Source organism: Balaenoptera acutorostrata, chromosome 20 (assembly GCF_949987535.1).
Source record: "Balaenoptera acutorostrata chromosome 20, mBalAcu1.1, whole genome shotgun sequence".
NCBI classification, from domain to species: Eukaryota; Metazoa; Chordata; class Mammalia; order Artiodactyla; family Balaenopteridae; genus Balaenoptera; species Balaenoptera acutorostrata.
The window spans coordinates 24,678,850-24,692,230 of NC_080083.1; the positions used below are offsets into that span (position 1 = coordinate 24,678,850).

Genomic DNA, 13,381 nt, shown 5'->3' on the forward strand with positions numbered 1-13,381 from the left:
TAATCAAATAACCACTATATATAATTTCATTCAAATAATGATGTTATTCAAATGAAGTCCAATTAGTTTTGAGTTCAAATAGGACAAGACAGCCTGCTTCCACAGCTGCTAAAAATAAGGGGGTGGGGGGGCACGCGAGGGTCAGTGTTTTTTCTGTTCTTATTAGAAAATTATTTCCTTTATGTTCCTTGTCACAGCCCTGATACGAATGGCAGCTCTTAGAGTAATATACTGATTCTCAGATAATATAATCCTACATCCTGTTATGGTGAAGTAGCAGGAAAACTATTAATATAAAAGAAGGATTAATGCCAAGTAGTCTAGAAAATACAAAGTCCAAGAAAGCAGAACCTTAGAGACTCTCTTAATAACGTACAACTCAACATACTGATGTCTCTAAGGTAGAAGTACATGAATGTACTGCTGTAATGTTCTTGCTAATTTTCAAGGAAAAACAGTGTTCTATTTCATTGATATAATCTGTTACTAAGTTAATGAATGACATTTAGATAAACTGAACTTTTATAACAGGGTTACCTTGCCAGCATCACCTCCATGGGGGTAATGAGATCCTGGAGAATGAACAGGAGATCCCGTTGGAGATGCAGGAAGGATATTAATGATATCAGGGTCAAGATCATCTCCTGTGTCTAACAAATCAAAGATACCCATTCCATCTGCTCCATCTATACAGAAGGAAGAAAAAAATTAAATACTCCATTTTTCATATCCTATGGTCATTTACAGGAGAGAGTTAATGGATTTTAACCAAAATGAGTTAATGTAATCAACATTTACCAAATGTCTACCATGTGCCAACTATTGTGCTGGGAGCCAAATAATCAACTATGCATAAATAAGCATGTGGTAGTCTGAATAATGGCCCCCCCCCCAAAGATGTCCAAATCCTAATCCCAGGAATCTGTGAATATGTTACCATAAAGAACTTTGCAGATGTGATCAAGCTAAAGATCTTGAGATGGGGAGATTATTCTGGATTATCCAGGTGGGTCCAATGTAATCAGAGGGGTCCTAATAAGAGGGAGGCAGTACCATTAAGAGTCAGTGAAGATGTGACTATTCTAAACTGCTGGCATTGAAGATGGAAAAAGGGGCCATGAGAAAGAGATGTAGGTGGTCTCTAGAAGCTGGCAAAGGCAAGCAAACAGATTCTCCCTTACAGCCTCTAGAAAGAACCAACCCTGCAGACACCTTGACTTTATAGCCCAGTAAGACTGAGTTTGGACTTCTGACTTCCAGAACTGTAAGATAGTAAATGTGTGTTGTTTTAAGCCACTAACCATGTGGTAATTTGTTACAAATAGCAATAGGAAACTAATACAAATGCTGGGAATGAAAACATATTTAAAATGAGACTATTCACGACTTATTCCTTAATTCTTTACTATTAAAATATTCAAGTTACTGTATAACACACTAAAAGAGGAGAATAATTAATACCCATACTTGTGATTTTAGAGATATGCCATTTTCTAAGGTAACCACTCAGAGCAACAATGGAATATCACTTATTTTCTCTTCTACTAAAATGCAATCAATAGGTTCATCTAGAAAACTTACAAATTACTATATTATTCTGGCAAATCAAAATACAAAAGAACATAAAATGACCTGCAAAGTTCATGTACAGGTAACTCAACAGCACATACATAAACCTGTACAATTTATGATCCATGTTGGCTTTTAAAATAAGTAAACATTTATGGGATAAATTCATAGCACTAGTTCTGATATCAATAAGGTAGAAGAACGGTTGTATTAGTTTCCTGTTGCACTTCAACAAATTACCACAAACTCGTCGACATGAAACAACATACATTATTCTCTTACAGTTCTGGGGGCGAGAAGTGCAAAATCAGTTTTATTGGGTTGAAATCAAAGTGTTAGTCATTAGGCCAAAATGAAGGTACTGGCAGGGCTATGCTCTGCCTTGAGGCTCCAGGGGAAAATCTGTTTCCTTGTCTTTTCCAGCATCTGGATCCATCTTCAAAGTCAGCAGCATAGTCATTTCTCTCTGACTTTGCTTTCCTCTGTTTCCACCACATGCTCTTCTCCTCTTTTGTATACAGTCAAATTTCTCTCTATCTCCCTCTTATAAGGATCTATAAGATTGCATTTTGGGCCCACCTGCATAAGCCAGAATAATCTCTCCATCTTAGGATCCTTAATTTAATCAGATCTGCGAGTCTTTTTTTTGGGTGGGGGAGGGCATATAAGGTAACATTCACAGGTTTCAGGAACATTCACAGGACATAGATGTTTTGGGAGGTATTATCCAGCCTATAATCAGCCACAATCATCCACATTTATTTCATATTTTCAAACCTGTACAGAACAATCCACCTACCATTGTTGGGATTGAAAGCTAAGTCCAAATTTTCAGTGGTATAAGTAGCTGAAGCTACTTGCACAGAAGCAGAAGTAGGAAACACAAGTATATGAGTACATGATGTATCCTGTGGGGTATTAAGCTGAGACGTCTGCATGTTTAGAGTGGTGCTTCTTCCAAATACAGAACCAGTTGACACAGAATCTGGAAAGAAAATGAAAGGTATTTTTTATTTTAATAAATGAAAAATCGATTTTACAAAATACTTAGAAACTTAAGTGCATAAAGAATTAAATCTGATATAAACTAAAGATAGCTAACCTGGCATAATAACAAAAGAGCCTTGGGGTTCCATTGCTACCAAGCAAGCACTGAGAATGCTGGGAGAGTCTGCAGCAGATATACCACACATTCTACACATGTCTTTCAGCCTTTTACTTAGACACTGCAAGTTTCGACGACTCAGCAAACAGCTCCAATCTGTGGGTATCAACAGTAAAAACAAAATAATATCCAAAGTAACAGCATTGTTAACACTGTATAGAACAAAAAGTTAAAACATAATGGTTTTAAAATTAATGTATTCCTCAAGAGTCATCATTAAGTCAAAAAACTCTTATTGCTGACTTTACTCAACATCCTTTATCCCAACTTTAAAGTACATCAGTATCAATTAGTATCTACTGAACACAGGATGAGTTGCACACTAAGCAGAAAGGGGGAAAAAATGGAAGATGACAAGAATAGTAGTAATAACACTGATATAAAGTTCCAATATGTCCTTTTAAATCTGAGTTAAGCCATTTGTAGACTGGACATATGTGGTTCCTCTTTAAAAACAAAAAACTAGATTTTTATAACCTTTGCATTTTATTCAGTACCTATTCCTAGATATGAATTAACATAAAACAGAAATTTACCATTCTCCTGCAAAGTATTGCTTACAAACAGCAGAAGCAAGAAGAAATACAATCCTGCAGCCTGTGGATCAAAAACCGCATTCACAGAAAGACAGACAAGATGAAAAGGCAGAGGGCTATGTACCAGATGAAGGAAGAAGATAAAACCCCAGAAAAACAACTAAATGAAGCGGAGATAGGCAACCTTCCAGGAAAAGAATTCAGAATAATGATGGTGAAGATGATCCAGGACCTCGGAAAAAGAATGGAGGCAAAGATCAAGAAGATGCAAGAAATGTTTAACAAAGACCTAGAAGAATTAAAGAACAAACAAACAGAGAAGAACAATAAAATAACTGAAAAAACTGCCCTAGAAGGAATCAATAGCAGAATAACGGAGGCAGAAGAATGGATAAGTGACCTGGAAGACAGAATGGTGGAATTCACTGCTGCAGAACAGAATAAAGAAAAAAGAGTGAAAAGAAATGAAGACATCCTAAGAGACCTCTGGGACAACATTAAATGCACCAACATTCGCATTATAGGGGTCCCAGAAGGAGAAGAGAGAGAGAAAGGACCCGAGAAAATATCTGAAGACATTATAGTCGAAAACTTCCCTAACATGGGAAAGGAAATAGCCACCCAAGTCCAGGAAGCACAGCGAGTCCCACACAGGATAAACCCAAGGAGAAACACGCCGAGACACATAGTAATCAAACTGGCAAAAATTAAAGGCAAAGAAAAATTATTGAAAGCAGCAAGGGAAAAATGACAAATAACATACCAGGGAACTCCCATAAGGTTAACAGCTGATTTCTCAGCAGAAACTCTGCAAGCCAGAAGGGAGTGGCAAGATATACTTAAAGTGATGAAAGGGAAGAACCTACAACCAAGATTACTCTACCCGGCAAGGATCTCATTCAGATTCAATGGAGAAATCAAAAGCTTTACAGGCAAGCAAAAGCTAAGAGAATTCAGCACCACCAAACCAGCTCTACAACAAATGCTAAAGGAACTTCTCTAAGTGGGAAACACAAGGGAAGAAAAGGACCTACAAAAACAAACCCAAAACAATTAAGAAAATGGTCATAGGAACATACATATCGATAATTACCTTTAACGTGAATGGATTAAATGCTCCAACCAAAAGACACAGGCTTGATGAATGGATATAAAAACAAGACCCATATATATGCTGTCTACAAGAGACCCACTTCAGACCTAGGGACACATACAGACTGAAAGTGAGGGGCTGGAAAAAGATATTCCATGCAAATGGAAATCAAAAGAAAGCTGGAGTAGCAATACTCATATCAGATAAAACAGACTTTAAAATAAAGAATGTTACCAGAGACAAGGAAGGACACTACTTAATGATCAAGGGATCAATCCAAGAAGAAGATATAACAATTATAAATATATATGCACCCAACGTAGGAGCACCTCAATACATAAGGCAACTGCTAACAGCTATAAAAGAGGAAATAGACAGTAACACAATAATAGTGGGGGACTTGAACACCTCACTTACACCAATGGACAGGTCATCCAAAATGAAAATAAATAAGGAAACAGAGCTTTAAATGACACAATAGACCAGATAGACTTAATTGATATTTATAGGACATTCCATCCGAAAACAGCAGATTACACTTTCTCCTCAAGGGCGCACGGAACATTCTCCAGGATAGATCACATCTTGGGTCACAAATCAAGCCTCAGTAAATTTAAGAAAACTGAAATCATATCAAGCATCTTTTCTGACCACAACGCTATGAGATTAGAAATCAATTACAGGGGAAAAAAAATGTAAAACACACAAACACATGGAGGCTAAATAATACGTTACTAAATAACCAAGAGATCACTGAAGAAATCAAAGAGGAAATCAAAAAATACCTAGAGACAAATGACAATGAAAACAACGACAATCCAAAACCTATGGGATGCAGCAAAAGCAGTTCTAAGAGGGAAGTTTATAGCCATACAAGCCTACCTCAAGAAACAAGAAAAATCTCAAATAAACAATCTAACCTTACACCTAAAGGAACTAGAGAAAGAAGAACAAACAAAACCCAAAGTTAGCAAAAGGAAAGAAATCATAAAGATCAGAGCAGAAATAAATGAAATAGAAACAAAGAAAACAATAGCAAAGATCAATAAAACTATAAGCTTGTTCTTTGAGAAGATAAACAAAATTGATAAACCATTAGCCAGACTCATCAAGAAAAAGAAGGAGAGGACTCAAATCAATAAAATTAGAAATGAAAAAGGAGAAGTTACAACAGACACTGCAGAAATACAAAGCATCCTAAGAGACTACTGCAAGCAACTCTATGCCAATAAAACGGACAACCTGGAAGAAATGGACAAATTCTTAGAAAGGTATAACCTTCCAAGACTGAACGAGGAACAAATAGAAAATATGAACAGACCAATCACAAGTAATGAAATTGAAACTGTGATTAAAAATCTTCCAACAAACAAAAGTCCAGGACCAGATGGCTTCACAGGTGAATTCTACCAAACATTTAGAGAAGAGCTATCACCCATCCTTCTCAAACTCTTCCAAAAAATTGCAGAGGAAGGAACAATCCCAAACTCATTCTATGAGGCGACCATCACCCTGATACCAAAAGCAGACAAAGATACTACAAAAAAAGAAAATTACAGACCAATATCACTGATGAATATAGATGTAAAATCCTCAACAAAATACTAGCAAACAGAATCCAACAACACATTAAAAGGATCATACACCATGATCAAGTGGGATTTATCTCAGGGATGCAAGGATTCTTCAATATATGCAAAGCAATCAATGTGATACACCGTATTAACAAACTGAAGAATAAAAACCATATGATCATCTCAATAGATGCAGAAAAAGCTTCTGACAAAATTCAACACCCGTTTATGATAAAAACCCTCCAGAAAGTGGGCATAGAGGGAACCTACCTCAATATAATAAAGGCCATATATGACAAACCCACAGCAAACATCATTCTCAATGGTGAAAAACCAAAAGCATTTCCTCTAAGATCAGGAACAAGACAAGGATGTCCACTCTCACCACTATTATTCAACATAGTTTTGGAAGTCCTAGCCATGGCAATCAGAGAAGAAAAAGAAATAAAAGGAATCCAAATTGGAAGAAGTAAAACTGTCACTGTTTGCAGATGACATGATATTATACACAGAGAATCCTAAAAATGCCACCAGAAAACTACTAGAGCTAATCAATGAATTTGGTAAAGTTGCAGGATACAAAATTAATGCACAGAAATCTCTTGTATTCCTATATACTAATGATGAAAAATCTGAAAGAGAAATTAAGGAAACACTCCCATTTACCATTGCAACAAAAAGAATAAAATACCTAGGAATAAACCTACCTAGGGAGACAAAAGACCTGTATGCAGAAAACTATAAGACACTGATGAAAGAAATTAAAGATGATACCAACAGATGGAGAGATATACCATGTTCTTGGATTAGAAGAATCAATATTGTGAAAATGACTATACTACCCAAAGCAATCTACAGATTCAATGCATTCCCTATCAAATTACCAATGGCATTTTTTACAGAACTAGAACAAAAAATCTGAAAATTTGTATGGAGACACAAAAGACCCCGAATAGCCAAAGCAGTCTTGAGGGGAAAAAAATGGAGCAGGAGGAATCAGACTCCCTGACTTCAGACTATACTACAAAGCTACAGTAATCAAGACAATATAGTACTGGCACAAAAACAGAAACATAGATCAATGGAACAAGATAGAAAGCCCAGAGATAAAGCCACGCACCTATGGTCAACTAATCTATGACAAAGGATATACAATGGAGAAAAGACAGTCTCTTCAATAAGTGGGGCTAGGAAAACTCGACAGCTACATGTAAAAGAATGAAATTAGAACACTCCCTAACACCATACACAAAAATAAACTCAAAATGGATTAGAGACCTAAATGTAAGACTGGACACCATAAAACTCTTAGAGGAAAACACAGGAAGAACACTCTCTGACATAAATCCCAGCAAGATCTTTTTTGATCCACCTCCTAGAGTAATGGAAATAAAAACAAAAATAAACAAATGGGACCTAATGAAACTTCAAAGCTTTTGCACAGCAAAGGAAACCACAAACAAGACGAAAAGACAACCCTCAGAATGGGAGAAAATATTTGCAAATGAATCAATGGACAAAGGATTAATCTCCAAAATATATAAACAGCTCATGCAGCTCAATATTAAAGAAACAAACAACCCAATCCAGAAATGGGCAGAAGACCTAAGTAGACATTTCTCCAAAGAAGACATACAGATGGCCAAGAAGCACATGAAAAGCTGCTCAACATCACTAATTATTAGAGAAATGCAAATCAAAACTACAATGAGGTATCACCTCACACCAATTAGAATGGGCATCATCAGAAAATCGACAAACAACAAATGCTGGAGAGGGTGTGGAGAAAAGGGAACCCTCTTGCACTGTTTGTGGGGATGTAAATTGATACAGCCACTATGGAGAACAGTATGTAGGTTCCTTAAAAAACTAAAATTAGAATTACCATATGATCCAGCAATCCCACTACTCGACATATACCCAGAGAAAACCATAATTCAAAAAGACACATGCACCCCAATGTTCATTGCAGCACTATTTACAATAGCCAGGTCATGGAAGCAACCTAAATGCCCATCAACAGACGAATGGATAAAGAAGTTGTGGTACATATATACAATGGAATATTACTCAGCCATAAAAAGGAACGAAATTGGGTAATTTGTTGAGACGTGGGTGGTTCTAAAGACTGTCATACGGAGTGAAGTAAGTCAGAACGAGAAAAACAAATATCGTATATTAACGCATGTATGTGGAACCTAGAAAAATGGTACAGATGAACCAGTTTGCAGGGCAGAAGTTGAGACACAGATGTAGAGAACAAACGTATGGACACCAAGAGGGGAAAGCCGCGGCGGGTGGTGGGGATGATGGTGTGATGAATTGGGTGATTGGAATTGACATGTATACACTGATGTGTATAAAATTGATGACTAATAAGAACCTGCTGTATAAAAAAATAAAATAAAATTCAAAAAAACACAGAAATTTAAGTATTAAATAATAAAAGCACAATTTTACCTTTTAATTCTCCATGACCAATCCTTCCTAGACGGCCAATTACAACTCTCCACGGCAATGAACTCATTTGTACAAGTCCTAAGCACCACTCCCAAAGTTTCTGTAGACCAAATCTTCTAGCAGATCCTTTTTTCCGACGAGCCCTGTTGTGTGGAATAGAGTCATAAATATTTCTAAAATTCCTATGATGACATTTCAAAAGAGCTCAAATTTGTGAAAAACTGGTCCCCTCATTTTAATGCTTGATATTTTTTACACAAGTCCTAAGCAAGAATATATATAAAATCACAGGTTTGGCATGATAGTTTGTAGTTTGTTTAATACATATTAAAATATATACTTAAAATTAAAAATTGTCCAAGAACCACCAAAATTCACCAGAAACACTGCTCTATACCAGAGATTGGCACACTTTTTCTTTAAAGGGCCAACATTTTAAGCTTTGCAGGCCATCAAGATTCTTCTGCAACAATTCAACCTGCTGCAGCATGAAAGCAGCCATGGACAATAATTAAACAAATGAGTGTGGCCAGATTTGGCCTATGGACTGGAGTTTGAAAACCCTTGCTTCACACTTTATTCTTTTTTCTAAATAAACTTATTTATTTATTTTTATTTATTTTTGGCTGTGTTGGGTCTTCGTTGCTGTGGCTTTCTTTAGTTGCGGCGAGCGGGGGCTACTCTTCATTGCGGCACGCGGGCTTCTCATTGTGGTGGCTTCTCTTGTTGCGGAGCACGGGCTCTAGGTGCACGGGCTCAGTAGTTGTGGTGCACGGGCTTAGTTGCTCCGCGGCATGTGGGATCTTCCCAGACCAGGGCTCAAACCCATGTCCCCTGTATTGGCAGGCAGATTCTTAACCACTGCGCCACCAGGGAAGTCCCTTGCTTCATACTTTAAATTGAAGAATATCAAACAAAAACCTCCCACACTTCCCAGAACAAACAATGCTGTGTTTTCTGCATGCACGTCCTTTATTAGGCAAGTACATAACATTAAGTGCTCTGTGGCTGAGCAACAGTAGCTACCATTTATTGAGGACTTACTACGTACCAAGCAGTATGTCCAATCAATTTACATGTAATAACCTCATTTCATCCTAACAACCCTATAAGGCAGATAAAATTATCCTCCTAATTTTACAGAGAAGTAAGCTACAGCTCAGTTGGATAAAGTAATTTTGTCAAGATCCCACAGCCAATAAGTGGCAGGACTGGGATTTGAACCCAGATCTCTAAGACTCTAGAGTTGGACCTCTTAACCATCATCTCACTTCTACTTTCAGTAAAATGGCAATACACTATTTTTTTATTGGGAAGGTGGTATTATTCTTTCTCTATTCTCTTTCTCATCCTTCACAGATTAATGTTTCTATATTCTGTTTCTTCAGCACCACTATAACCAAATCATCACTAAGTTTTTTTGCACATAACCAATTTCTGAACTTAAAAGAACAGAACGTTTAGATAATAAAGAAGAAAATAAAGAACAGAACCAAATCTGAAAATTAAAGTTACTTCATGGATTTTTCAGGTTCTCTTAGGCAGTGTTCACTAGCCTTGAAATACGTTATTAGAAGTGTCTATTAAGTGATAATTCAATATGAGGCTCATCTTTTGTGACCTATTAGTTACAGTCTTCATGAATAACTGGTCATGATACCTAACTACTATCAAGAAGAATTCTAAAAAGAAGGCCACCATTTTCAGAAAACACTCCAACATTTAAATGGGAAAATTTTTAGTAAAGAAAGTTAATATTAGGGACTATATCTTTGATGGTATATGAGAAAAGTAAATGTTCTAGGATGCCTTAATGGATTTTAATTTGCAGATGGCTTTCTAGTTCCATGTTTCAAAATTTGTTAGGCTAAAATCATTACCTCAAGGTTTATTACACAGAATATAGGGGCTTTAACCTCTTTTGTCTATGCAACCGAGATAATCAAAATTATTTTAGAGTCTGTTAAATTATACAATATAAATATTCAGTACAAAAGAAATGAAAAGCACCCACAATCCCAAGACTTAGTATTTTAATATATATACCTTCCAAACCATTTTCTATTCATTAAAAATGAAACATAATGTGTGTGTATGAATTTTTTTTCATGGGATGATACAATGATACATTTAAGGAAATAAAAGTACCTATTTGGGACATCGATGTTAATGATACAAGTTTCTAAAAGTTCTCCATACAGATCTGTGCAAGATGCAAGAATCCATCTTTGATCATGTGATAAACAGTAGCCCACGAAAAGAACATTGTATTTCTGTCCAGCTTCTCCAAATGTTTCTCCTAGCTCTGTCTGTTTATCCTTCACTGGAGCCAGAATAAAAGGAGGTGTATAAAGTCGAATACACTCTGGTCTCTGTAAAGTAAAAAATTAAGTTACTATGGTACTATACAATCACAGAAAAATCTTTTACTGAAAATAAAGACAGGGACTTCTCTGGTGGCACAGTGGTTAAGAATCTGCCCGCCAATGGAGGGGACATGGGTTTGAGCCCTGGTCCGGGAAGATCCCGCATGCCACGGAGCAACTAAGCCCATGAGCCACAACTACTGAGCCTGCATTCTAGAGCCCGTGAGCCACAACTACTGAGCCTGCATGCCACAACTGCTGAAGCCCATGGGCCTAGAGCCCGTGCGCTGCAACAAGAGGAGCCACCGCAATGAGAAGCCCGTGCACTGCAACGAAGAGTAGCCCCCACTCGTCGCAACTAGGGAAAGCCCACGTGCAGCAATGAAGACCCAATGCAGCCAAAAATAAATAAATTAATTTAAAACAAACAAAAAAAGAAAGATATAGTATATCTACCCATTATAACTGGAAAATGAGAGCTAATCAAAGACTTGCACTTAGTTTTGCATAAAATCATAAAATGTAGTCATTCAATAACTTTGGTAATGGAAAACACACTTACATCAGGACTTTTAAGAGCAGTTTCCATGGCTAAACCTGGACCAAAACCAGTCAATGTTTTCACATTGGTTGATGTTGGAAGTGGTCTCCGACACTGGGTAAAGGCCGAAAAAGCCAGGGATTTTAAATGCTGGGTATAGATTTGTCTATCTTCATGCTTCACAGGTTGCAACAGGTACTGACAGGGAACAATCTAAGAATTACAGGCAAATATTACAAATGTTAAACTTTCCACAAGAGAATAAAAAGAACAGTGAGTCTAAAACTCTAAACATTTTATTAGAAAATTTAAACAAAACCTAATTAAAATGATAATCTAAAGAATGATATTTTCATATCTATTATATAGATTTTTAATGAATACTCAATTTTATTAATGAGCTATGTAAAAATCTTTAAACATTTCTACCTAACAGTTATACTGATCAATACTGCCATTGACTGCCATAGTCCTGTTGTAGTCTACAAAGAATAATTCAAATTCTCTGCATACAACTTAATACGGTTAATTTCTCTCTACTTCTAGTTTGTAACCTCTTATTTAGAACTCTAGCTTATATAAGTTCTTTCTTTTCCTATTTAAGCTTATGGATTTAAAAATTATAAAAGTAACACGGGAGAGATATTTAACATACTTAATGTGGTCTTTTTATTCTCTATTCTTACTGTTGTATGATTGCAAGTTTATCTTTTATAAACTAAGATTTCTATTATAATATCATTTATAGTAAAGTCAATATAATAGAACCTGGCTTCTGGAAAATCAATGTGGATACAGAATAGTAAATTTGAAACTTCTATCAACATCAACCGTTTTAAATAAATTTAACTTGTAACATTTATCATTCTCACCTGTACAGAAACAGTGCTCTTAACATGAGGAGGAAGAGTCTGTACCATTTCTAGAAAACATCGAAGTAACCCCAAAGTCCATACATTAGAAGAATTAGTGCTCTCATCTTTGTTTTCATATGTAAAAGGATCAATTATATAAACAACAATTGCAGGTGGATAAGTGATTGCATGTGAATCACCATCTGTGGGGATGCCCACTTTGTCCCGATCCATTGTGCTAAAATTTGAAGTAGAAATAAGACAGTTAGGGAAAAAGTTCTACTGTACCTTCTCGGAATAGCATCAAAGCAGGTTCTTAATACCCTTTCCCCTTTTTTTTTGGGGGGGGGGCGTGTGGTGTTGAGAACCTCTCTAAAAATGAGGGACATCTTTCTCTCCAAAGAGAGCCATAAAAAGTTCACAATTTGATGGTGTACAAAGACCTTTCGCATTAAGAGGTCTTGCATTAAAAAGAAGAAACAGAATTCTTAAAACCACAGAGCATCAGAAACATCAGAGAGCTTAGTGCTTAAGTGATAAAACTGAGACAAAGATAAGTTAAATGAGCTGCCCAAGATCACAAGGCTGGCTAGAAGCAGAGCTAGACCAAAAAGAAACCAATTCTCCAGACTTAGTCAATGTTCTATTACATTTTTAGAATATACATATCATTTCATACTTCATAACTTCAATGGTGATTAAGCTTCATTCTTTGATGGTGATATGATTTTCTAAAACTCCAAATCTATTTAGATGTTCAAAATGGAAGATCTAGCTGGGTAATTAAGAGTTTGCTTTTAATCACATACAAGTATAACTTTGGGCCAAACTGCATCCGGGTAGCTGAAAGATATAACCAAGCTCAGGCTAACTTAACCTATAAATCGAAAGGGAATACCTTCTTCATAAAAGGAATAAAGAGAGCTGTCATCATCATTGTTGTCATTATAAATAACTTAAGTGGAAGCATTTTGTTAAGAGCATAATATACATTATATCCTATTGCTCCCACTCTACAGGTAAGTAAACATGCTCAAAAACGTTAGGTAACTTTCCTAAAGTGACATAGCCAGTAAACGACAGATTCAAATCCTGGTACAACTCTTATGCCTCTGAACAGGGTCATTCAATAGTGACTTCTAAATCACTGGAGTGATTTGCATAGGCAAATGTACTTGACAGTTATGTTCCAGAACAGACTCAAACATCACAGGATAGTTAGA

General features: G+C 36.3%; 1 protein-coding gene across 2 annotated transcripts in view; it reads right to left on the reverse strand.

The window, feature by feature from the left end:
• Positions 1 to 13,381, reverse strand: part of MED13 (mediator complex subunit 13) — a 97,739-nt gene that overhangs the window by 8,756 nt on the left and 75,602 nt on the right. For both annotated transcript variants that reach the window (XM_007190276.2, XM_057535550.1), the window contains exons 21-27: positions 12,177 to 12,396; positions 11,326 to 11,517; positions 10,546 to 10,769; positions 8,398 to 8,540; positions 2,672 to 2,830; positions 2,369 to 2,554; positions 538 to 686 (exon numbers count right to left, since the gene is read on the reverse strand). In XM_007190276.2, coding sequence (XP_007190338.2) covers positions 538 to 686; positions 2,369 to 2,554; positions 2,672 to 2,830; positions 8,398 to 8,540; positions 10,546 to 10,769; positions 11,326 to 11,517; positions 12,177 to 12,396 — 1,273 coding nt within the window. The remainder of the gene's footprint in view (positions 1 to 537; positions 687 to 2,368; positions 2,555 to 2,671; positions 2,831 to 8,397; positions 8,541 to 10,545; positions 10,770 to 11,325; positions 11,518 to 12,176; positions 12,397 to 13,381) is intronic.